Below are 27,173 nucleotides of genomic sequence, written 5' to 3'. Positions count from 1 at the left end.
TGCTTTACATGGGCATTTTGCACTTGCGATAGTCCGTGTAGCTGAATCTATCTGAAGAAGTGAAACAGTAACGTAAAAATGGAAACAAGAAGTATGTTTTCCGTATCGGGCACGCGCGTTATGCAATAGTACCAACAGATCACAGTACAGCAAGGAAACTAAGATCCATAAAGCAAACATACATTTACGGTGACGTTGTAGACTGTCTTGCTGGTTTGTGCGACACACTTCCCTGAAACAGTCGTATTTCCCTCGGAGACAACCTCTTCCACGTTCGACACATGGTCGGACTCGTACAGAAGTCTACCTTTATCTTGGTTACTGCCTCTGAAATACGCTTCGCCCCCTGAGATGGGCTTAAAACCGCACCGTATACGTAACTGCGCCATCGCAGACCGTGTAGCACGTATCCGTCGCACACAATACGCAGGAACGGAACGAAAGAACCGGCGAACTACAGCCTACAAGGAGAGTCTTCGCTTCGTTGGCTTCGTCCCGCACGTTCTCTCACTTGTCTCACTCCAGCTTTTCACATGCGCCGCACCAGGGGGCGACACTAGAAACTTTTCGAAGCGCCACCTAACTAGTGCACGGAGCCTATAGAGCAGTTAAGAGAGCTGCATTGAACTGCGTTTACAGATGGTCCAGAGGTGGCTTTGTACCAGGATTTGCAAGGAAGAGCTTGACGTTATGCAATGAGTTGCATGTGGTCGTTTGCATTGTCGTGGTTATGGTCCGGCGGGGTGATTAGTTCTGGACGACACGTGGGACCCCGATTCCTCCTCCATCCATTGATATAAAAGCTGGCGAAGATAATGCAAGAAAGAGGAGAGCCGACTCAACGAAAGAAGATTCTGCCACCGATCGCTGGACCTCCCAGGTCCACCGGCCAGTAGGTTGCCGTACCGCCTTCCGGGTTCCAGACGCCTACTTCGGGGCCCTGTCCGTCATCTGCCTTTCATCGTCGCCGCCCAGTTACCGACTCTGCGAGGCCTGCATACCAAACTCGGGTGTCCGTCCAGAGACGCCATACACTGCTCGATCCGAATAATCCAAGCCGTCGTCTACCCCGTCATCAGCGCCTGGTCTCAACCAGGAAGGCACCATTGCCAGGAAAAGCCATGCATTCGGTGAGAACGTTGACATCATCACCGCACAAGGGGTCCTCGTTAGGCTAGGGCTATCATTCTTTCAGTTCTGACCACGTTAGTGCAGCGATCGCATTGTTATACCGCGCGTTGATTATAGCCTTATCTCTGTGAGCATTGCATTAAATATTGGTTGACCTGTTCGCTTCGACTTTCTCTGCCTCTGCGGGTACCCACTAGAGCACTGCACGGGCCCGGGCTTACCCAAAAGCCCGGCCGGGCCGGGCTTTGCGTTTTTATGCGGGCCTGGGCAGTGCTCGGGTTTCAGCCACCGAGCCCGGGCCGGGTACGGGCTTGACAACGCCGACCATGGTCGGGCATGTACGCGAGTAGTAATATTATGTTGGGCGTGAGGCCGGATGAGAAACTCAGACATAGCCACCAGGGCAGCGCCACCGTCACGCCGACTTTTTTTCGCGATTTTTTCCTGTGCGCGGCAAGCGGCGCTCGGGTGGAGGCTCTTACCGGTGGGCGGAGCTTGGCCGGAGGGCTGCGTGCGCGCTTACCCGCTCACATTTTTCACCCTGAACCGACTTCTTTCGTCATTTTTCGATCTGTGCCGACTTCAATCGCAATTTTTTTTTCAGCTACAAGAGGTGTGCAGTAGGCGGTTTACATGCAAAGGATAGCCATACGCAAAAGTACAAGTGAAAATATATTTATTAAAGTCATTAGTGTCAGGAACTATGTTATGCCTCTATGTGAAGGAGAAAAACCCAGCCAAAAACCTGAAGCACAAGAAACACAATACAATGCAATACACGTAACAAAGATTATACTTATTAAAGGTATGATGCAATAGCATTGAAGGGGTATCACACATCGTACACAATATTTTTTATTAGTGGTAATCACGCGATGCGCGCTTACCTGCTCACATTTTTCAGCCTAGACCGACTTCTTTCGTCATTTTTCAATCTGTGCCGACTTCAATCGCAATTTTTTTTCCAGCTACAACAGGTGTGCAGTAGGCGGTTTACATGCAAAGGATAGCCATACACAAAAGTACAAGTGAAAATATATTTATTAAAGTCATTAGTGTCAGGAATTATGTTATGACTCTGTGTGAAGGAGAAAAACTTAGCCAAAAATCTGATGCAATAGCATTGAAGGGGTATCACAATTTCTTATTAGTGATATAATCACAGCAGAAGGAGCAGCACAGGAGCAGCAAGCAGAAGGAGTAGCACATTTTAATCAAAGAAGATATTTTTAATCAATACGATTACAATGAAAATTAAAAGTTTTATTATAAAAAGTCTAACATTATTATACGTGAGCACCCTAGCAGAGTTTTAATTACAAAGTTCTGACAGATGTACGTAACTTCATGCACAACAGCTAATTTTCCATTATGACACATTTAATCAACGAAGATATTTTTAATCAATATGATTACAATCAAAATTAAAAGTTTTATTATAAAAAGTTTAACATTAACGACATTAACACGGAGCTAGCACTGAATAGTAGAGACCACTTTGAACGGCATACCATCCACACGTATACAATAGGTACATGCAATGAAATGGTGAGAAATACAATCAACAGCTAATAGAGAACCAAACAAATGCACCAAAGCAAACAAGAGGTACACAACAGAAAATAATTGAAAAACAATCTATCAAAACGATAAACATGCACTGATGAATAGCAGAGAAACGCTTTGAATGATGCATCTGCCAACATGTAAACAACACACAGGAAAATAATAGCGAAACAAACTATCAAACATTACAAATTTAATAAATTGAAATGAAATAATATATCTTTTGAACTATCATAAAATCATCCTTACGACCTAACAATATATAGTTTTCGTCCTACTCGGGCACTATAAACATTACCTTGACGGAGATATCCAACACATGCAGTACAGACAAGCTTTACACAGTACAGCCAATCTTTGCTACTTGAGCTCGGTGGGGTCACTCTCTCCCTCTATACAGCCCAAAGCGAAGAACCCGCACATCTGTTGTAAATCTACGGGGTGGGGAAACCCTCTCCATTTTTCACATTCTTTCCTCTAAAAGGAAATATTCTTAGGACCGGTGTACAGAGACGAAATTTTTTATTGATCGCAAATAGACATTGGAATTATTCGATTCTCAAGAACACAATAAGAATTTTATCAACAAACAATAGCACACAAAAAGAAAAAATCTAAGAATAGACTTTTATGTCAGTGCAAACTGGTTTTAGAGAAACATTATCTAAGCAAACGAGAAATATTATCGGCGCAAACAATACTCAACCAAAACGAGAAACGCTGCATTTTAATGTATTTCAGATCTGAAACAACTATTATGCATACATTATTCTCAACTCACAAAATATCAATCGAGTGAATATCTGAAACAAAAAGAGAAAGTCAAATTTATTCATTGATAGAAACAATACTCATTCGAAAACGAGAATCAAATTTAATTACATCGTTTTATGATAACTTTGCAATAGTAATTTCTACACGCAGAAGCCACAAACAAACAACTCATCTGAAATGCAAATTAATGTAAAAGTTTGCTACAGTGAAAATCAATGCACACAACTTAAAAATACTTTCCCAACTGGTAGAATATTTTTATTAATATCAATTGAGCGATCACCTGAAGCAAACTCAAAGCAGTAAATTAATTTAGGGAAACACTTTCTGAACAAGCAGGGCGATACATCACAGGAACACATCTTTTTCATTCAGAGCCCACCAACAACAAAAAAAAAAAAGTGAGAGAGGGAAGCTGAGCTCCCATGTCCTTCGCCAGGGTTACGCCCGCAGGGAGTAGGAGGATCCCACAATGGTCGTGATCAAAGTCATAAACTAACTCCAACAACTCAAGCCGGGAATTGAGGGTTCTAGTGCGTTGAAAGCTCGCGTTTTTCTCGCTCATCACATCTTTTTTGTAAATTGACTTTCATAATTCTCACGACAGGTGGATATTAATAACATTCTAAACGCGATAACATAATTAATTTGTAATAAATAAAATTAGCACCGATATGATTTAATTAAGTGTCGAGGCACACTACAAAACAGAACAGCCAATTGCTATACATTGAAGAGATGGACGGATTTTGTACTCGTTACCATAGGTCATGGGAGGACCTGATAAAAAGCTGCTTCGAAAAGAGAGGAGACTCGAAATGATTCAATTATCGCTGCATTTCAATACGTCCTAGACATGGTTGTATTCGGAGATATGGTGCAAATTATGGAATTCAAGACGCGAGAACGTGTATGCCAAATCTACAATAGTTATAAAAATATTTGCACGTCAATATCGGAAGGACCACTGGGATTGATGGTGGAGTTTTTGAGGTTTGCTAACGAAGAATTGAAATACACTAGACCAAGCGTAATTGTAATCATTGCAATGGGCATTGCATTAATAAAGAAAGCAATCAGATCAAATTATCATATGCAAGCAGTCTATATCGCACGATTCATTACGGATTTGTTGAAGTTACACCTAACGGTTGAAATGGAAAGTACATAAAAAATCTTATCACGTGATATATTCCACCCTAGAGCCTCTACACATTTATTTTATTCTACCAGTGAATGATGTCGAATGAACAGAAGTTCAATATTGTCGTGCAAGGTCTGATGTATCATCACTTATTGAAACTCAACAAACATATCAATTGCGGTGGACCAACGGACGATTTTCATCTAATACTCTCTTGTACGCCATTCAAGAATCTTCATACAAAGAAAAGAAACATCAATAAGAGACTGTGCAAGTTCATCGCAACAAAGTGCAAGTTGTTGAAGCAATACAAACACGGCGACAACATATCACCTGTGTTAATCAACGCTGGATTCAAGCGCCCAATAATCGGAATAAACTACTTGATGTCTTCGGAATTCATCAATCAAGACAACAAACGGAAACTTCAGAGTTTGGAATAGAACTGTAATTTATCGAAATAAACAAGTGTAAAATTGAAATAATAAATGTATTCTTTGACATCATTGTAATGTATTCTACACATAGCAACGAAAACAGCTTATGATTAGATTGAAGATTGCTAAGGAGACGTTCATTCCACACTATGTACAAGGACCTTCGCATGGCACCAGCGCTGGCAACCAAAGAGATTTTACACGACCACACTCTATACAACACCGACACCCGAAGGAAAGAATTGTAGAAGAATCGCTAATTGAAATTTAGAGGTATGTTACATGAATCTTTGTTTACAAAGAGGATCACTAATATTTTGCGTAAGCTTATTTATGAATTAAATTGCACAGTGTATATATTTTCTCAAACGACTGAACAGTTGACAATACTATATTGAAAGGAATCTATTATCAAATGACGCGATGCAAGTGATGGACAAGCATGACGTGCAGGCGGAGTCTACAATTCCAATCATCATATAACATGCGGCACACAGTTCCAATAAGATTTTGGGAGAATCGAATCACACAACTGTCACCAGAAAACCACTATACAATGAAGATGAGCATATGCATAAACACAATGGAAGATATGTAATTATAATAAGTAAATATTCCTTTTGCAAACTTAATCAAAGCAGCACACATAAACGTAGCTCCAATTCACAGAATGTACCCGAGGTTTTTCATTAGCCATACTGAAAAACTATGAGTCTATTCATTATGTCACGGCATATGAGGCACTAGAAATGGAAAGGGCATACTTTAATTTAGAAGATTTTAGCACATAATGAAACAAAACGCAAACTAGAACAGCAAAGGTTCTTGTTTAAATTTTCAAAGTCAAAACTGTACACTCTTTCTTACAATTTTTTAAGATATAGATTAAAAAGCTGTCCATATATGGTCACACATTGTATACAACATATTTGTTTGTACATAAATTGATAAAATTTATCAGATCACATTCCGGAGCAGTGGTGACTATCACACATGAGTAAGTGTTTAATTAAAATTTGAACTACTGCCGCAATTTACGAACTGAGTTGTAGAAAGTGTAATTTCACAGCTTTAGCTGGCTCACTTTGATACGCGAAGGTTTTAAGAACTCTCACGATGACAGAGAATTTAATCGAGTGTATTAATATTTTCTATATACTCTATAACGTAATGTGAATTCTCCATGTCGAGGATAGTAAAAGTTACGAATATTTTTCGAACGAAATTTACTTAAAACTCGAAGAAATGGTCATCCGCGTCGTCGAATGCGTTTCGGCAACACGCCGGGCAGCGTTTCCCGGACACCCTTCCGAAACCGAGCGCGATTCGGCGCCCAACGCGTTAACGCGGCACCCCACGCGAGCGTGTTGCTTTCTTCCGGAAACGGGTTCGACGACGCGGATGACCACTTCTTCGAGTTTTAAGTAAATTTCGTTCGAAAAATATTCGTAACTTTTACTATCCTCGACATTGATTGTCTCTTATTGATGTTTCCTTTCTTTGTATGAAGATTCTTGAATGGCGTACAAGAGAGTATTAGATGAAAATCGTCCGGTGGTCCACCGCAATTGATATGTTTGTTGAGTTTCAATAAGTGATGATACATCAGACCTTGCACGACAATATTGAACTTCTGTTCATTCGACATCATTGACTGGTAGAATAAAATAAATGTGTAGAGGCTCTAGGGTGGAATATATCACGTGATAAGATTTTTTATGTACTTTCCATTTCAACCGTTAGGTGTAACTTCAACAAATCCGTAATGAATCGTGCGATATAGACAGCTTGTATATGAAAATTTGATCTGATTGCTTTCTTGATTAATGCAATGCCCATTGCAATGATTACAATTACGTTTGGTCTAGTGTATTTCAATTCTTCGTTAGCAAACCTCAAAAACTCCACCACCAATCCCAGGGGTCCTTCCGATGTTGACGTGCAAATATTTTTATAACTATTGTAGATTCGGCATACAAGTTCTCGCATCTTGAATTCCATAATTTGCACCATATCTCCGAATACGACCATGTCTAGGACGTATTGAAATGCAGCGATAATTGAATCGTTTCGAGGCTCCTCCTTTTCGGAGCAGCTTTTTATCAGGTCCTCCCATGACCTATGGTAACGAGTACAAAATCCGTCCATCTCTTCAATGTATAGCAATAGATCGTATGCAAAATAAAAGAGCCACCTATCGTTCATTTCGCGAAGCTCCTCTATCCGCCGCCATTACACGGACAAAACGGACGGACCTGCAAATTTGCACGAACTGCTACTGTAACGCTGCTGCTACGAAATGCCTTCGCATTGTTGCGTAAATGGATGTAAGCAGCGAGGTTACCGAGATACAGACGGGAATAAGGTAGGTCCCAGAATCTGACAACTGTTATGCGGATAAATGCGACTTCGCTTTTTGCTCTCTGCAGGTGTCATACTACCGGTTCCCGAACGATGAGAATCGGAGGAGTATCTGGATAAATGCAGTCACATCAGATAAAGAAGATGCGTCATTTGAGGTTAAGAAATCTACGTTCGTGTGCTCTAAACATTTTTTACCATGCGACTTCCTTTCAAATGTCGCAAACGGATTCCTTCGTCTCAAAGAAAGTGCCGTGCCTTCTGTATTCAACTATACAGCGCATGCCATCCCTATTCCAGCGGCAGTTGCAACAATACAGAATAGCAACGGCGATTGCAGCAGTACTTCAAATGTTGAGGATGGTGATGTACAGGTGTACAGTGCCACAGACAGTCCCGGACGGGAAGCACTTTTTGAAGAACCGGAACAGATGGAATCCGAAGAATCTAGAAATCAGAATTGCAGCTGCAACAAAGGTAGCATTGTGGACTCGCTAACAAGAGAGCTTGCGGACAAAGACGCAGAAATTCAAAATTTACGACGTGAGTTGTTTCTGGCGAAGGAACACGCTCGGCGGACACTTGAGGAGAAGCAGAAGCTTGAGTTAGAACTCATGAAGCTGGAGAAAGAACACGATGGCTGTCCCAAAAGATACGACGTAGATTCGCTCTGCACCTCAGATGAAAGGACTCAGTTTTACACTGGACTGCCAAGCTTAGATATATTTGATGCACTGCATGAGTTTCTCGACCCAGGAGAAAATGGCTGCAACATCTTGAGGCAGAAAAAGCAAGGGCAGACACCACCACAGGTAGCATGTGGTAGGATGAGAAAACTCTCAACAAGGAGTGAGCTATTTCTTGTTCTGGTTAGGCTACGCCTGGGGCTGTTCGAGCAGGATCTTGCAGAGCGCTTTGGAATCTCCCAGTCGACAGTGTCTCGCATCTGCACATCGTGGCTAAACTTCATGTATGTGAAGCTGGGAAAGTTGCCAGTCTGGCAGTCTCGCTCTGTGGTGGACCAAACGCTGCCCAAGGTCTTTCTGGAGAAGTATCCGACCACAAGGGTCATTCTCGACGCGACCGAGATTCGGAGTGAAGTAGCAAGTTCATTAGGTCTCCAGTCGAGCACCTATTCAACATATAAAAGTGCAAACACTTTCAAAGGACTTGTTGGAATAGCTCCGAATGGGCTTGTCAGCTTTGTGTCGGAACTTTTTACAGGGTGCACGTCTGACAGAGAGTGTGTCATAAGGAGTGGATTCCTTGATCTGCCCTTCGAAGATGGTGACTCTGTCATGGCAGATAAGGGTTTTACAATTGCTGATATTCTACAGAGAAAGAATGTGCATTTAAACATTCCCCCGTTTCTTCGTAATGAAGAATTCTCTGCAGCGCAAGTGCATGAAACGAAAGATATAGATTCCTTGCGTATCCACGTTGAACGACGAATCCAGCGCCACTAAGCCTTTGTTGCAAATTGTGCCACTAAGCCTTGGGCCTGTGTTGAACCAAATGTGGACTGTTGCTGTTATTTTGACTAACTTTCAGGGTCCTTTGCTCAGTGAAGATAGCAACTAAGCTTATTACGCAAGAGCCACAAAATAGTGTACATTGAGGCCACACAAGGTCATTTCTTTCACTCATGATCACTCATGATCAATCGTGTTGTGTTGTGACGTAAAGCCACAAATCATTATTATTCAATGGCCTTTTTTAAATCAAGACGACAACCATTTCTTTCGCTCATGATCATAGTTGTGTTGTGACGTAAAGCCACGAATTATTATTATTCAATGGCCTTTTTGAAATCAAGACGACAACCATTTCTTTCGCTCATGATCATAGTTGTGTTGTGACGTAAAGCCACGAATTATTATTATTCAATGGCCTTTTTGAAATCAAGACGACAACCATTTCTTTCGCTCATGATCATAGTTGTGTTGTGACGTAAAGCCACGAATTATTATTATTCAATGGCCTTTTTGAAATCAAGACGACAACCATTTCTTTCGCTCACGATCATAGTTGTGTTGTGACGTAAAGCCACGAATTATTATTATTCAATGGCCATTTTGAAATCAAGACGACAACCATTTCTTTCGCTCATGATCATAGTTGTGTTGTGACGTAAAGCCACGAATTATTATTATTCAATGGCCTTTTTGAAATCAAGACGACAACCATTTCTTTCGCTCATGATCATAGTTGTGTTGTGACGTAAAGCCACGAATTATTATTATTCAATGGCCTTTTTTAAATCAAGACGACAACCATTTCTTTCGCTCATGATCATAGTTGTGTTGTGACGTAAAGCCACGAATTATTATTATTCAATGGCCTTTTTGAAATCAAGACGACAACCATTTCTTTCGCTCATGATCTTAGTTGTGTTGTGACGTAAAGCCACGAATTATTATTATTCAATGGCCTTTTTGAAATCAAGACGACAACCATTTCTTTCGCTCATGATCATAGTTGTGTTGTGACGTAAAGCCACAAATTATTATTATTCAATGGCCTTTTTGAAATCAAGACGACAACCATTTCTTTCGCTCATGATTATAGTTGTGTTGCGACGTAAAGCCACCAATTTTTATGTACTTATGCTATACAGGATCTGGACATGATTGACAGTGCATTAAATTTTCATCAGCGTATTTCTGTGATAAATAAACTGAGATATTTGCATTTTACACACTTTTGTGTTGACCTCAATGAGTGATACTCTACCCCACTGCTCGTGGTAACGTGATGAAAATACCAGAAGGAGAATGGTAGGTTATATGGTTACAATGTACAGACCCAACACCATCTGCATAGAGGAAACACATTGTGCATCTCATTCTAAAGTAGCCATGTATAAAACTTGCATGAAGAGAAATACAAAAAGTCAGGCAGAAATAAAGGTATTTTACTGACACAACATTGCACATATGTGCATTTTATAGGATATTGCTTCATTCCAGCAATGCAGCCAACTAGATTGGAGCAAAAGCCTCGGGTTAGGAGCTGACTATATTCCAAACAGATACTCTTCTAATGGGTGCTGTTCCTATCACTGACATTGTATTTAAAGGGTTGGGGGACTCCATGTTAACATTTCCTTAGCACATAATCTCCAAATACTTCAAATACAGTGACAATGATGAGGGCAGTTCACAGTTGAAGAACAGTATCTCTTCGAAATATCGAAGGCCCCTGACCTGATGTTTTCCTTTTTTGAGCTGCATGTAAATCTGAACTGTATTTATGAGATAACACCATGGTAATATATCACAGACAGCATGAACATGTGTCCCATACTGTACAAGATATCACAAGATATTGTGCTCGAATGACACACTGATGACACACGATTAACAAGGAAGTCGGAAATCCCTAATAAATAATCACCCAGCTCCATTATGCTGTTTTTTTTTTCATTAGGGAACAGCTGTCACAGCTGGAAATATTGCAAGATATATTCTAAATGATACTAATGAAGAGAACAGGTATCAAATTAGCTGTTACGTCTCTGAAAACACCATCAAAGACGAGGAGATGAACTGATCCATGCAACAAACATTTAAAATATCACCAAAGAAACTGACAGAAGAAGAAGAACATTTAAAATTACACAGAGGACACACTAAATAAATAAATAATAAACAACTAAAAGTACTACCAAAAAATATCACAGTGCAAACATTTTAGCTGTAACCATCTATCAAAAATTGCACGAAATGTATAGACTTTGTTGTTGTAGACCTATCACTGGCAAACCTCCTCCAGCATATACAATATATTCAGTACGTTGAACAAAATACAAACATTAAACAGACTGTGTGGCCTGTTCTTTTCTTTGTGCTTGTGATGCCAAGTGAGGAAGCATAACATTGAAGTAGAAGGTCCCTAGGGATTCCTTAACAACTTTCCAGCGTCCCAAATCAAAGTGGATTCTCTCGACCGCTACCCACCTTTCCGAACAAACAACAAAGTCTCCCCACTCACAACCAGTCAAACCCATTTGTCCCAGTATTTGGAAGTAGTACTCATGATCCCTTTTTAGCTTTGGGTGCCCATGCTCATCGAAGCACAAGTATGGTATCTTGTCCTTGGCCAAAGAGGGCTCACTGTCTCGAAGTGAATAGGGGCACTTGATTTCAAGCACACCATGTGGTGTGTGCTCAGTTGGGTCGTACACAAATCTGTCCGGTGAGGCTCCAAGCCAAGGACAGCCTGGGTTAACAATGATGCCTGCTGGAGACAGCACTATATCATGCCCAACCCGTCTCATGAGATCCGCATAAGACTGTGCTGCAATGTCCTCATTTTTCCTTCCATACGCCACAGCCCGCACCTTGCAGAGGTCACGTTGCGCAGTTAAGTTAGTCAGGCCCTTCTCTGTCCACTCGCTACGGTGTAAAACCTGGCCAAATTTTAATGCAGTAAGGCGCCACCGTCTTGCAGAATGCCAGGTGTGACTGTTAGCCTGCTGACGTGTGTTTCTTTCGAGACATGTAGCCTCTTCCTTTGTGAGAATGATGTCCTTGAAAGAGGGAAAAGTAGAAGCTTTAGATAACCAGCAAAGCAGCAAAAAGATGAAGGAACGAACTGTATGATGCAGACCACATTTTCTGTGTAAACATATCGCACAGTTTGGAATATATATGAATTTCAAATAACTCAGGAGAAAGATGCTGTGGTGGTGCAACTGGTAGTGTCGCTGGCTTCAGCAACGTTTTCCAGAGTTATTTGAATGTTACTGTATCTTGGGCATAGTGGCTGATACATTTCATTAATACAGTACATAGAGCGCATAAGCAAAAGCATGTGCCATTTCATTACCTTCAATATATCTGCCTGGTACTTGTCTAGAAGTGCTGGCACTCTGTATGGGGTAACACTGTCCCCAAACAATGTGACCTCTGTTGGCACGGCACTTCCAGCTGTTGCTGCTCTAATGTTCTGTGACCGCCACACTTCTCGACGTGCTGGCTTGTCGGACTGCTGGTACACCACTGGCGAACCCAGCGGAGCTGGACCAAACGTTGTTTCTGTCAAAGGTATCTTTGCTCCTTCTTGAAGTATGAAAGCAAAATGATGCCCTTTACTCGCCAGACGTTCGGCAAAGCCTTTCAATGCATTCTTGACAGCCTCCCCATTCTCGTCCTCAGCTCGTGGGTCAAATAGCCGAACAGATGTTGGTGTTGGCTTCCCTCCTTCTCGAGGCTTCCTCCAGTCCACCTCTTGCACACTCAGTGGTCTCATTGCAGCTTTCCTTGGACGACGCCAACACTGTGGAAGGTCTGTACAGGAAATTTCAGGGGGAGCCTCGTCAAAACCCTTGATTCGTAGCAAGGACACTACACGGAGTAGGGCCATGGCATGGCTGCAAGCCCCAGCAACACCAGCAGGGCACTGGCACCACGACTCTGCTACAGTTTTTGTTCTTGTCTGCAACACTAGATATGCTGCATACGGCCGCCCACTCTTGTTCTGGCTCCTGTAGCACATGCCACGCACGTATACCTTGCCAGACCTACGAAACGAATATTTAGTGACACAGACATTAACAGAAGCACATTACAAGCAAATTTCACTCTGTGTCAGTTACAGGAAAAAGTACTAATTACACATACTTAATTGACACGCACACACATTACACAACAAAAACAAAATATATCAGATATGAGTTTCTGAAACGTTACGTGATCCAGTATTTATAGACCACGCTGCGCGGGAAAGCGGGTTGGCGGCCTTGACCCATTCCGGGAACCTGACCTTATTTTCCTTTTCTTTGTGTCGAGAAATGACTGCTCGCGCGTCGGGAAAATGTCCGTCTAGTGTTGGAAGGAAGGCCCAATATCGCGATCCGCGTCACAAGAACGTTCAAATGAATGCATGTCTGTAACTGATTAGTTTTGTTGTGGATGTTGGCATACGTGCTCAAATTAAGATACATTTTCGTGCACAACCTAGTCCTCTACTAGTCCTGTACGTTACACTTCGAAGGCGCGTGAAAACATACTGTCGAAGCTGTTGTATGTTACCTGCGCTCTCACGTGTGCAAAAGGTTTCGTGCTAGAAATCAACGCCGTGCTTCTTTCGAACCACGTACGCGACATATTCCTCATGTCAACATGCATGAAGTATGGGTATATTAACTTCGCTACACACTCCAATCATCATCGTTAAAGTGCGGTCGTCGTCGTCGTCTTCTGTACAGGTGCAAGGCCCACATAATACGAGGAAATACGTGTTCTTACCTCACATCCATCGCATTTGTCATCACAGTGCTGGTGTCCACGTATGACTCCACAGCGAAGTTGTATGATTTCTTCAGCTGCCGCGAGGAATTCGATTTGTCAGCATAATAGTCTTTGATCGTCGTTTCAGTTATCAAAGGAACCGGTGACAAATCCTTCGTCCAATTCTCATCGCCGCCAGGAATGCCCATTTGCGGCCGCGACATGTTTCGTCGATGCGATACGAAGCGAAAGTAAAACCCACAGCATACGGCATGGACGGCGCGGACGCGCGGACGGGCCAGAGTCGGCTTACGGTGGCTCGATTCGGCTCGACTATGGAACTCAAGGGGTTGTCCGCATAATGGCGCAGCGTAATGGTGATAGCGATGGGTTGCGCTATTTTGCATAGCCTCTATTGGCTGTTCTGTTTTGTAGTGTGCCTCGTCACTTAATTAAATCATATCGGTGCTAATTTTATTTATTAAAAACTTATTATGTTATCGCGTTTTGAACGTTATTAATATCCACCTGTCGTGAGAATTATGAAAGTCAATTTACAAAAAAGATGTGATGAGCGAGAAAAACGCGAGCTTTAAACACACTAGAACCCTCAATTCCCGGCTTGAGTTGTTGGAGTTAGTTTATGACTTTGACCACGACCATTGTAGGATCCCCCTACTCCCTGCGGGGAGTAACCTTGGCGAATGTGCATGGGAGCTCAGCTTCCCTCCAACGGACACCCTTCATCTTTACTCGCTGGCGAGCAGGACTGTCAAGCCTGCGGAAGCTCGCTACACAAGCAATATATATCCCAGTAAACCAGAGACGTCCACTTAACATCCATGTGATATCCTGACTCGGAGGTCTGAACGTCTCAGGGAGCATGCCAGAAATCCCATAGACATCATCTGTACGTCCAGAGGACGAAAAAATATTCCACTGTTGCACATTCCACGAACATCCCACAAACGTACAGTAGACGTGCATGGGATATTGACAGCTTTGAGATCGAGACGCCGCATGGACGTTTATTGGAAGCTTGAAGTTGCATTTATCATCTTCAAAGCTAGCTAGCTTCAGAGCCTTACTCAAATTTCCTACTAATACAATATACTGAAGCACCTTGAAACATTTTGTAGGAGCCTTGGGTGGGCTGGTGTCGGCACCATTAACGGACCCGTAAATATAGAGAGTGGCCAGCACATAACTATTTCGTTCCCCGTTTCTCCTATATGCCTGTTTCTGGAATTTTCCCATAAAGAACACGAAGCGCGGCGGTTTAAATAAAGCAAACAGAGAAATGGAAAAGCTCACAGTCCAAAAATCTTCGAAAGGTACTAGCATTTCCTTTCCAAGAGCAAGCAAATGCTATATATTGCTTGTCGCGCGAACTTCCGCGAATTCGAGGGTACTGCTCGCCTCCGAAACAAAACGGATGGTGAGCTGCCTAAGTATAATGCGATTACGTACAAAAACAGCAGTCATGTGAGGAGTTGTGTGGTGTATTAATTCTGCAACAAGGTAATGCCTCTGTTTCTTACTGCTCTTGGTCTGAGACACTCAGTAGGTTCATCCAAAGTCAAATTTGGAGAGTGCCACAGAATTCCGTATCTCTGCCTCTTTCGCAATGAGTGCTCAACGTAACACATATAGACGGTCAGTTCTGGTAGGAACGAAATCTTGCAATCTTGCACAGGACCGCTCTTTGTTTCGGATAAACGTAATTCAGCCCCTGTTTGCACATACTTTTTGGTTCGTGATGCGATCGCCTCAGAATATCCAAATCTCGAGGTACCCAAGATATTCTCTTTGGGGCGTAGAGGGGATATACAGAATTGGATATCCCCAACAACTAAAATATTTGAGGAAACATTCTGGACGTCTATGTGACGTCCACGGGACATAGTTGTGACATCTGCGACATAGTTTTAATCCAATCAAGAATATCCATGGGACGTACATAGGATGTCTCGACGTCTTCGACGTCTGCGACACATTTTGGACGTCTCCAGGATATTCGTGGTTTACTGGGATAGTATCTGTTTTCTCTTTGGAAAGTGATGCCATTGCCTTTCCATCTCATCATCGTATCTCTATTTGTGTGTGTGTGTGTGTGTGCCTTTCTAAAGGTTCTTGTACTTAGTGGTCTAGGAGCTTTTATATTTCTCTTTTTGCGTTTTGGATTCCAGTGGCCATTATCCGTTGCAGGAAATACGACAAAGAACAAAATATACAACGAGGAGCGTACAGAAACTGAAATGTGTGCTGAAAACATGCTGTGAAAAAATATTTAATTTAAAAAATCGGCAACCGGTTCACACCACCACTTACACGCAATATCCAGCATTGGTTCTATAAATTGGATGGGTATATATGATATCCTCTCGATATTTTCGTTTTATTATGTAGACATATTGTGGGCGTCCACCTTCAGTCAATAGGTATATCAATACGATATTCATTAGACAACAAGTGGATGTTTATCAATATCTCCTGGACATCCAATATTTTCCGGACATCTTGTGGACATCCACATGATCCCAACTGGTTGTCTGGGCTGTCACATGACGCCGTTGAAGTAGCCGTTAGAGAAGAAAAGAACGAATGGTTAGTTGGGGCCAGGCAGGCAGTACGCAAAGTTGACGTCGAGCAGGACGAGAAATCCGACATGTTGGCCAGGATGGAGCGCTTAGAAACGTTACTATCGAGGACGCTTACCCTCAACGAAGAATTGGTCAATCACTACCCTTCTAGACATGATACTAGGCCGCCCGTGTGCTATAACTGCGGAAGACCGGGCCATATTGCAAGATCCTGTCGATCGCGCGCCGGCAATAGATCCAGGGGCCCCAGGTTAAACACAGAGCCTGGGGTAGAGCAAGGACGTTTTCGCAGCGCACATCCCACAAACCATGGAAACTAAATGCACTTCCCGCCGACGACCGTGGCGAGGGGGACGTTGAGATCTGTGTCGTTCGTGTTGGAAGTGAAACCAGTCCAGTGATAGAATGTACGATCGCTGGACATCCGGCACGACTGCTCATCGACACGGGTTCTAAGGTTAGCTTAATCAAAGAAGGTTTTCTAGACAGAGTAAAACCCGGTTGGCGTGAATACTATCCAAAAAAGGAGTCACGCGTGAGATTGGTAGGCATAACTGGAGGTTCGTTGAAAAACAGTGGCTGCTATGGTGTGCCTCTTGGACTAGGTTCCACTTTGTGCGAACGCCCATGTTACATTTGTTGCCGCGTTGTTCCCCACAGACGGCATAGTTGGGTAGGATACCTTACGAGCGGAATCTACCTGACGCAGATGAAGCCCCTCTACGTGGAATCGAAGTATACGATATTGGTGATCTGTTTGAGCTAAAACACATCGAGAAGGAGAACGGAGACCGCCTGCTCTAAGCACGAAGTACAGTGATGCATTCGCGCTTAACAACCTAGACATAGGGTGCTGCGGCGTTATCAAACATTGGGTTCCGACGCAGGACGCTAGGCCGGTGTACCGGAGGGCGTATAGAACACCCTACTCAAAAAGGGAGAAGATGGAACGCCAGGTTATTGAACCGATGGACAAGGGCATTGTAGAGCACTCGACCTCACCCTGGGGTGCGCCGGCATTGTTGGTCGAGAAGCCCGACGGCTCATTCCGTTTCGTGGTAGATTATCGGGACCTCGACAAGTTCACCAGGATTGACCCATATCCCCTTCCAAATATTCAGGAGACGCTTTCACTTTTGGGGGGATCTCAATATTTCTCGGTCGTTGACATAGCTTCGGGCTACTGGCAAATTCAGTTAGACGAGCAAGATAAGGAGAAGACGGCGTTGAACACTCCGACAGGACATTATCAATGGACGCGGATGCCCATGGGACTCGCCAATAATACCGCCGTGTGGCAGCGGACAGTGGATGTCCTTCTAGCGGGACTGCAAGGGAAGTTATGCCACGTCTACCTAGGCGATATAGTCATTTTCAGTAATAATTTTGAAGATCACATTGAACACATAGAAAAGGTATACGCTTTGTAAATAAGTTTCTGCGCACAAGAGGAGGGGGAGAGAGTGGAGTGACACGCGCGGTGATATGGCGTGCTCCTATTCCTGGAGAAGCCCATTGCACCACGTGCGAGCAGCGAAGAAGGTAAACAAGCCAGATCGGTCGCTTTCACGCCGTGCGTTTCTCGTGCTTTAAGCGGTAACCGCGTACGACGATTTCTCGACGGAAAAACGGTCAACTTCCCCACCAGCATGATAACTCGACGGAAAAACGGCGGGATGAACCGCATGCACAGATTTCCACTGCGGCAGACGGTGGCGTCCTAGCGGGCGTTTCGTTACTCCGTGTTAAATTTTGAATTCAAATTAACTGATAAATATTTTGCTACACATAGAAAAGTTATAGTGGCACACAGAAGAGTTCTTGCGGTCAATGCATATTCTCGAAGCAAGTGCTACAAAAGCGCCCTCAGACAGCAGCGAGCGGACAACAGCATCCTTCCCACTTCCCAGGTTAGCTATACGGGCATCCGAAATGCCCGCCACTGGTCCGGCACATCCGCTCGTGGAACGACAGCGCGTGGAGCGGTCCTATTGGCTGCCGTCGAGCGGCCGCTTCCGCTCTTCGACGAATTTTTCTGTCCACCGCTGTCGTCGAGAAATCGGTGATGTTCCCATTGCTCGCGTCGGCTCACCGGAAAAACGGTGACGGTGGCCGTTTTTCCGTCGAGAATTCGTCTTATGCGGTTAGCGCTTTACACCGTTTTTAAGCGACGAAGTGGTAAATACGTGTTCTGGAGTACGTGTTATGGACACTTGGATGGAGTATCTGTCTTCCGTGTTCAAAAAGACAAACGGGAACGTCTGCGGTGGGGGAAGGCGATCAACCGTCAGTACTGGCAAGCTACAGATACCAAAGTGTTTGTAGTCCCTACTTTGACGCCGCAGTACCGAGGCACCATCTTCAGGGCTTTTAAATGTGACTCCTTACTTTCTATATACTCCGGAGCAGACTTCCGTCCTGTCTGATAGGGATCTGGATAGTTTACACGCATACCATTCAGGACCACCCAAACCCAAGGCGCTGTACGCTACCCCTTCCCAAGAGGGATGTGGATGTTCCGAATATTTCAGTCACTGAAGCATTATGTACATGACGCATTGCGGCGACAAAAAGATAATCTTTCGCTTGACCTCCGGGTGACGCACAGAGTAGTATCTTCAAAGTAACTTGGAAAATGCGTGGAAATACAGAAAAAGTATTCAAGTTAGATTACTAAATTGAGCTTTTTTAAAAATATACAAACTTAAATACACAACTCAGGTTACTGTACACGTCTAGTGGTATATGCTACTTTTGGGGCGGCACGCCCGTCTTTGACACGTTCTTAATGGCAGCATACAACAATGTAGCTTGCCATATGACTACATTTTCTATTTTCGTAGGGGCATTCAAACAAAGCAACTGGATCCGTCCTTAGGGTGACAGCGTCACCCTCACGCTGTATGAACCACCTCTGAATGAAGCACGCGTATTCGAACTAATACAGAAGTCCAGGAAGTCAAACTTAAGCACGTTTCCTACGTTCAACTTCTTTCCACGTTTGTTCAAACAGCCAAGATCATCACGAACGAAAAAACGACACTTCTGATGTAAATATCAGAGCCGTATTCGCTGTTCTACCGCTCCGCATGGGCTGGACCTGCTTTGTTTACGTTTTTGGAGCAAGCACATGTCTCCAGCCAATCAAAGGCGTCCTTGAAACGTCACTCTTACGTCATGCGCAGTGACCCCGCGCGCTTGCGGAACGTATTAGTCAGACTCGAAGAGGCAGGACTGAAACTGAAGCCGTCCAAATGCCAATTTCTCAAAGCGGAAGTCAAATACCTTGGACATATCATTTCAGAGGAGGAGGTGAGACGGGATCCCGGTAAAGTAGACTGTGTTAATGAGTTCCCGAGGCCAACTAATGTTAAAGGTCAGCTACGCCGATTTCCCGATGTGTTGAAACGGTTGTGATATTCAGAACGAGCACATCCAACTGCCCCCGAAACGCACCTTCGTTTTTCAATTTTGTCTTCCTATTACGAAAATTAATTCATCAAACAAACCAAAACAAGCCATGGGCGCAGCCATTTTTGTGACGTAGATGGGATAAACCAGCTCCATCTACGTAGATAGAGAATCGTGCGTCTGATTGGATGAAAGCTGAGGCTTTCTCTGACTTCCCTGGCGTCTTCTCCCGTTTGCGAGGAAATCCAGTTATGGCCGCCGGCTACGATGTTTCGTCCGAGGTAATCCCGAAAACTATTGAACGATGGAAACAACAACCGCGAACTCACCTCAACATCACTTTCGGCGTGAAACTGTGATTATGTGCTCGAGAACTTCGCAGTTCAACCGTTCAGCTGCCATTCACGTCAACCCGTTTGCTGCTTTTACTACAAGTGCAGGAATGGGAGCGACTGAGCAACAACGTGAGACTTGATGATTGTTTGAGCATACACCTGCAGAGGACTGGTCTTCAAAGAAAGAAGGCCGTATTTCTGCCCATGCACATCGTGCGATTGCCAGGCTTGTTACACGAGATACATATATTGTGCAGCATCAGCGCGACTGCAATGAACGACGTAGGAATGTATCGTGACCACTCGAACTGCATTCGTTGAACCATTCGTCGGTTATATGAAAGTGCTCATTAGAGCTGCCCCGCGCAAAAAGTGTTGGATGTAGTCTTGTAGTGTGTTGTTTATCTCGTAGAGCGCATCGCGGCATGTAGGTTCTAGAGCCCTTATACGTATTTTTTGCATGTTTACTTGAGTGTGCGCATTCTATACCACACAGGCCATATTTCATTCATAATAGTTTCGCAAATAAACACGTACGGGTCGATCTCATAGTGCTTTTGAGTTAGGCATAGTGTCTTCAGATCAGGGTATGTGTATCCTGTTTGCTGGGCCCAACAGATGTTATTAAGGGTAGTGCAACATTTCCCACTTCTTGAACCATGCTAACATTGCCAGAATAAGGAACATTACACTGTGCTGTGTATTCCACACTCAGTTGTCTCGCGACGTAAACCCACAATTATTATATTGGGTACTCCACATGTTCAACCAGTCAGCACTTGCCATATCCTATTTTTTTTAAACATGTCCTTAAAATTGCACAACTGCCACTCAAGTAACTTTGCCACCAAATTAGTCAGTGACAAAAGGTATATGTACTTTATCACAAATTTAATAACCTTGGTGGAAATGGTTGATGGTGTCCTCTGCCTTGTACGGTGCACTTCATAGCAAAATACACAATAGTCCAAATGTTTTCCTTGTCCACAAATGCCCTGTCAAAGCTCAAAGACTCTTGTCAAAATGGGGAAGCGGGCTTGCTTGTCCAGAGAAACAAATATGAAACTGCAGTGTTCAACGTAAATAACTGCATGCTCAGCAACTAAGGCTGGTGATGCTGAAGACCTAATATTCCTAGGTTAAAAGGAACAAAGGAGAAAAGACCACTGCAGCGTATTAATGTTGTTTCAAAAGTATAACACCACAAAATTTGTGAGAGTCAGTTGGTGTATTTAGTTATGTTGGTCACCTCCTGCACCAATTTTTAATAAGATTCAAATGCGTTGCTACCAACCAGGACCTAAGCCTGACCTATGATCTAATAATAATAACAGTATCTATCTATGACCTATATGGACCTTCACCACTAGTTTGGTCTAGGTTTCACACGTGGCTTCTAGTGAAATTCCAAGCTGCTCTGTAGAGCTGACAGGAGACTTGCAGAGTAGAGAATTTTTTATTTATATTTTCCAAAGAACATGTAAAAAACAATGTGCTGTACCAACTGTATTCAAAGAAATACAAATATACTTTGTTTTAGCTATGTGCATATTAGCAGATTACAGGTGACCGATGACACACAATGGGCGTCAAGGGTGAGAACACAAGAATACTACCACTGCAGGCACTGTCCTGAAATTCTAAGTCACCATTTGTCAGAAAGCAATGACCACGCACAGCACGAGGATCATATTGAGGATTTATTCTTTTTATTGACAGCATGTTGGCTGCCATCCAGTCCATGAAAGTGACCCTTATCGTTGAAAGAACGGTTCAACAGCAAGCGAGCTGGTGATAGTGTCCATGATGGCGAGACCTGAAGAGGAGATACAAGAAGGGACATAAAGACGCTATGTTGAGACATTGTGTATGTCCCTTCCTATCCCTCGTCTCAGGGTTTTTCGCTATGAACCTTCATGATGTTTCCTTCGGCAAACTTTACATATTTTTATGTAGAATTGTGAAGGTACAGCCAGGCGCTGTTAGCAAATCACACAGTACTTTTCTTGAATCAAGAATTCATAGAAGGTACACAGTCATCTTCAGCATTGTACACATCTATGGGACATGTTAATCACTTTGGAATGTCACAGACATGTCATGGAGGCCGGCACATGATTAGTGGTGCTGAACAGACAACTATTTGTCATAGTTGAGGCATAAAAAGCAGTTTTGTCACCTGCATGTTGAGACAGATGTATCTCTACATACTTTGCCATGACACAAATATATGAAGCAACAAATGTACCCTCTACTTTATTATGGTTATTAGTCAACACTGCCAAGAATGTGGGAACACAGTCTTGTACCACCTACACTCTTCAAAATGACCTTCACACACGACACATTGTAGGTCAACGAGACTCCAGAATGATGTCCTCTCCCTCCCCATTAGCTGAAAACATTTTTCTACAACCTTGCATAAGGGGAAGTTAGTACAAGAAACGCACACATTCCTTTTTTGAGCAAATCAGTATTCAGAGCGTTACCATACTGTGGTAGGCCTGCAGTGCATTACGTGGTACAGCACACACTGTAAAAAATTTCACCGTAAAACATGTCCCCCATTCTAATGACAGTCTTCTCCAGTTTTTCAAACTGCCATTTCCCATAGTGCTTTATGGTATGACACAGTATTTCTAAATCTTTACTGTAGTTTACTGGTTGTAGCAGAAAAAAGACACCACTGTTTCCGATCACAGGACGCAAGCCATAAGTGCTATACGGAAACAGTACATGCTGCTCTCTAGCAGTTGTTCGTGTTTGGACATGGTATGGTGCATGCAGGGTAAATTCCATGGTTAAAATATCCAAACGTGAACAACTGTTAGATTACATGATGTAGAATGCTCTATAGTACAGTAAAACCTCCAAAGTCGGACACCTCCCTACCTCGGACAACTCCCCATGATTTCATTGCACGGGCAGGCTCCCATTGAAACTACATGGGGACGAAATTCTCTATGTCGGACACCTCCCTATCTTGGAAGTAGGTTTTCCCTGCAAAGTCGGACAAAACCCTTGCAAAACTACCTCAATATCGGCCCATCTTCGCACCAAAAAGACCCAAAATGAGCCAGTGGCCTTGACTTTTGCCCCCTTTTTCCCCTATACTGGTCTCAGCATTTTGTTGCTTTAGTTTTTAGAGTCCAAAAACAAGTGCTGTCAGTCTACATTGTAATTCTTTATGTGAGCACTTGTCTTCAGTTTGTCTAGAGCCTTTGAACGAGCACTGCACCAAAGCTATGAGAAGTGGGCAGACGCTTCAGAGACAAGTTCTTGCTGCTCGAAAAGCTCCTGAGGTAATGCCATTGAGTAGAATCTGAACGGAATTGAATATACTAAAATCAGTAATAATTATCAGTGAAGAGTGGGTAGAGGTACCACTACCAGGTACCACTACCAGGCACCACCACCAGGTACCACTAAGGACCTTAAATTGAAGAAGGGGGACATTTCTCACAGCTGTGATCTCTTCCATTTTTTGTTGCCGTCATGTTCTGTAACTCGGACACCTCTATAAGTAGGAGACGCTTCGGCTGCACCGCGGGTGTCCAACATAGGAAGGTTTCACTGTATTTATGTTCCGTGTCATGTGACCACAAACAATATATACTTTTGCTCATGCTGCACGGCACAGGCGAATTGAGCTGCATATGAGGATAATAACATGAAACCCGAGGCGCGGAGAAAAAGGCATGACTTTATGGTCTCTGTGTCAGTTGTTTCATGTTGTAATTGCGTACCAGCTGGCCTGTACCTGAGAATAGGTTTGATGCATTGTACACGCACCATAGACATGCAGTATGTGGTGTGTTGTGATAGTAATGCCACTGCCAATTGAAGAATAATGCTCCAGGTGGATTGTTTCAGTACAATCTTGAACTATGCATACCAAGGGGTAGGGCATCTGCGTGACAGGTTTACCTGGAAGTAAGAATGTAAATGTTAGCTGAAGTCATTGAATAATTAACATTATCAATATACTGCTGCAGATGATACAAACAATAGCACACAAGATGCTCCGATATGTTCTGCTGGAATGTCTCTGTACTCACAATATTAGTACATCAGCTACAGAAAGGCATAAAATTTTTTGTATACATGATACCACTTGAATGCAACACAAGCTTCTGCTGCACTGCCAGAACACCACGGCGGACAGATTTACCTTACTTCACCTGAGAAAAACACACACACACATACATTGGACCTGAGAAAAAGTATGTACTGTTGCACACATGATGCTGTTTGAATGTCTCGAAAAACATAATTTATGACCGAAAGACATCAACTGGAAGATTTCGATTTACCTTAGTCAAAACTGAGAAAAAGTATGTGCTGTTGCACACATGAAACTGCTTGAACTGCCCTTGAGCGCTCTGGATGAACACCTTATTTGTGACCAAAATACAACAGCTGAGCCAGCGTTGAATTTATACCTTACTCAAAATACACAAGATGTGCTGCCGTGCATATGATACGATGATACTGCTTAAATGTACTCTGAAAGCACTGGCACCTCAGGCATGGTTGCTCTAAGCTAGCGAGCAACAGCAAGGGTATACGAACACAAGAAGTCGAGCACAAGTGATGGAATGCACTTGATTAATCAGAAAATGAAATGTCTCAGTACCAGGTGTCACTGTTCCGTCAGCAAAAACAGATGAACTTTGAAGGGGCGTCTGGGTTGGCACTGGTGACAGCCTTCAGCTTGAAACCCAGACGGTGGTAGTTGAGACGTGGAGTGCAAGCTTTTCGGTGGTGCCAGAATGCCCGCGAAATCATTTAACAAATAAGGCAATTCCAAATCTGTACTGAGAATACACCCGCTGGGGCCTAATCTCTAAAGGATGAAGCAGTAACTGACAGATAGCGTATTTTTCTCTTCTACGTGATGCAATTTGCACCGCATGACTGACTTGTCTAACATTACGCGTCTTACCTTTATCTGCTGCCTAGTCCTGCCCCTGCAATCTCCTGCTGCAGATAAGGTTGGCACAGCATCCCGGACGAGACATCTTCGGCTTCTTCTGAAACAAGTTGCGCATTGCTTCCGTAACATTCGTATGAGCCAGATCAACAGATCAAATCGCTGCTTTCGAAGGTGGCACCCAGTCGGAGTTGTAACCGATTGTTGCAGTCAATAGATTTCTCTTTCGCCTTTCGGAAAATTGTGGTTTGAAACATTGGAACTGCATGCTGAAGTGTTCTTGCAGACGGGAGCAAAACGCTCACGCAATCTCTGCACGCAGCACAGAACACGAATCACACCAGGAAGTCTGTACTGGCCTAGCAAATGCTTTGCAGTCGAAGGAAGCAAAACTCACGTTCCTCGTGGGTTTAGTGAAGTCCAGAAATATACTGGCTCCCTAATAGCGAACTGTTTATCACTTCCCCAATGTGAATCTGCGCAGCAGACGGCTCGGCAGAAGAAACTGGCCGGCTTGGCGGAAGAAACCAAGCCAAAAGTCATGCCAAGCCGGAGCGCGGGCAGACCACGAATGTGTCGTCGACACAGGGTTTGCGGGCCACAAGGCGGGATGTCAGTGAAACTAAAAATTCACTTTCTCGGAAAACCGCGAGGAGTTTGGGATAACTATCTTGCATACATAATCAGTGTTCCCTTATGAACACATCGTGTAAGTAACATCCCATTCTGTAACACTCGAAGATCGGCGTAGCTGAGCTTTAAGGAAGTACGGCAGTTTCTATAGGCCTGGTTGGCTATTACCGTCGACACATTCCTGAATTCGCGCAGCTGCCTAGGCCCCTCACGCGCATTACGTCAAAGTCAGTTCGGTTTGTTTGGGACGCGACTGCTGAACAGGCGTTCACTGTGTTAAAGGAGAAACTGGTCACAGCTGCCGTGTTAAGGTTCCCAGATTTCACGCGGCCCTTCATACTAACGACGGACGCTTCCAAACTTGCCGTAGGAGCAATCCTTATCCCAAAAATTTGACGGTCAGGAGCACCCCATAGAGTACGCTTGTACGCAGCTTAATAAAGCGGAGCAAAACTATGGTGCCACGGAACAGGAGTGTTTAGGTGTAGTTTGGGGCATATGACATTTTAGATGCTACTTGTACGGCAGGCGTTTCCAGGTTGTAACTGACTGCCGCTCGTTAAAGTGGCTTATGAATGCCAGGGACCTCAGCTCCCACTTAGCTAGGTGGAACTTGCTCCTGCAAGAGTTCGATATGGTGGTCGTACACAGAGCAGGAAAAGTTAATCAAGTCGCTGACGCACTTAGTCGGTCAGCTGTAAGGGCTATAGATCTCATTCCAATCATAGACGACGCAGAAATTCACAGGGCACAGAGGGAGGACGCTAAGTTGAAAGAGATTATAGCAGGGTGTCAGGGGACGAAAAGGGACAGTTCTTTCTCGACCCACACGGATTCCTTAGGCACAAGTCCAAGGACGCGGAGTCATCAACAGCGGGGGCATTGACACGTGTTGTCGTCCTGCGGACGCTGGTGCCGAACGCTTCGGTCGCACTCCTCTTGTGAAAACTGCCATGTTTGCAAAGAGATTGCGCAGCTACTATTTGTCTGACGTTGGAAGTATTGATATCCTAGGAAAGCATTTTCTCTATACAAATGTGCTACAGTGCCCTTTTGTTTATAAATCGCTCAGCTGTTCTACTATAACGCGAGGAACATGACCATATTCTCATTTTTGCTCATCTTTGCCAAGGCTTTACGCGAAGAAAAAGAAAATAGCGCTATGTAGTTTTTTGCAGCGTTGTGTCCTGGGATATACAAAGTGTGCCACAGCCCCGTATTATTGATATTTGACGTAGGTAATTTATAAACACTCCTAAGAAAACCTGAAAAATTTGATTTTTCGACTTGTCATTTCGGATTGTTCTAGTGCTTGTTCGAAAGCAAAATCCGCACTGAAGAAAGACAATCATGCACAGAACAAATCCTGAAATTTTCACCGTAATCGGAGTGTATCAAGGGGAGCCCGAATGCCTAAAACTACCCACTCACCGTCCAGCGAAACCGAAACCGATGAGCTGTGGCAAGCGAGATTTACCGCGTAAGTTGGTAACCATGGTTTGTAAGTCCCAGCCTTCCCCGAGAGATGTCGCAGGCAAATACCGAAAGAAGACGTTTTCTGCTACAGCTGTTTCTGCACTTTTCGTTGTCTTCTTTTTTTTTTTTCATTTTC

General features: G+C 43.6%; 1 protein-coding gene across 1 annotated transcript; it reads left to right on the top strand.

The window, feature by feature from the left end:
- Positions 1 to 7,373: 7,373 nt before the first annotated feature.
- LOC135395729 (uncharacterized) lies at positions 7,374 to 8,879 on the top strand. The gene is made up of 2 exons (XM_064626823.1): positions 7,374 to 7,379; positions 7,482 to 8,879. Exons 1-2 carry the CDS (start codon positions 7,374 to 7,376, stop codon positions 8,877 to 8,879), a joined length of 1,404 nt encoding a protein of 467 aa, XP_064482893.1.
- Positions 8,880 to 27,173: the final 18,294 nt, after the last annotated feature.

This window comes from Ornithodoros turicata, chromosome 5 (genome assembly GCF_037126465.1).
Source record: "Ornithodoros turicata isolate Travis chromosome 5, ASM3712646v1, whole genome shotgun sequence".
In the NCBI taxonomy this organism is placed as follows: domain Eukaryota; kingdom Metazoa; phylum Arthropoda; class Arachnida; order Ixodida; family Argasidae; genus Ornithodoros; species Ornithodoros turicata.
This window is presented reverse-complemented; position numbering and strand designations above follow the sequence as displayed.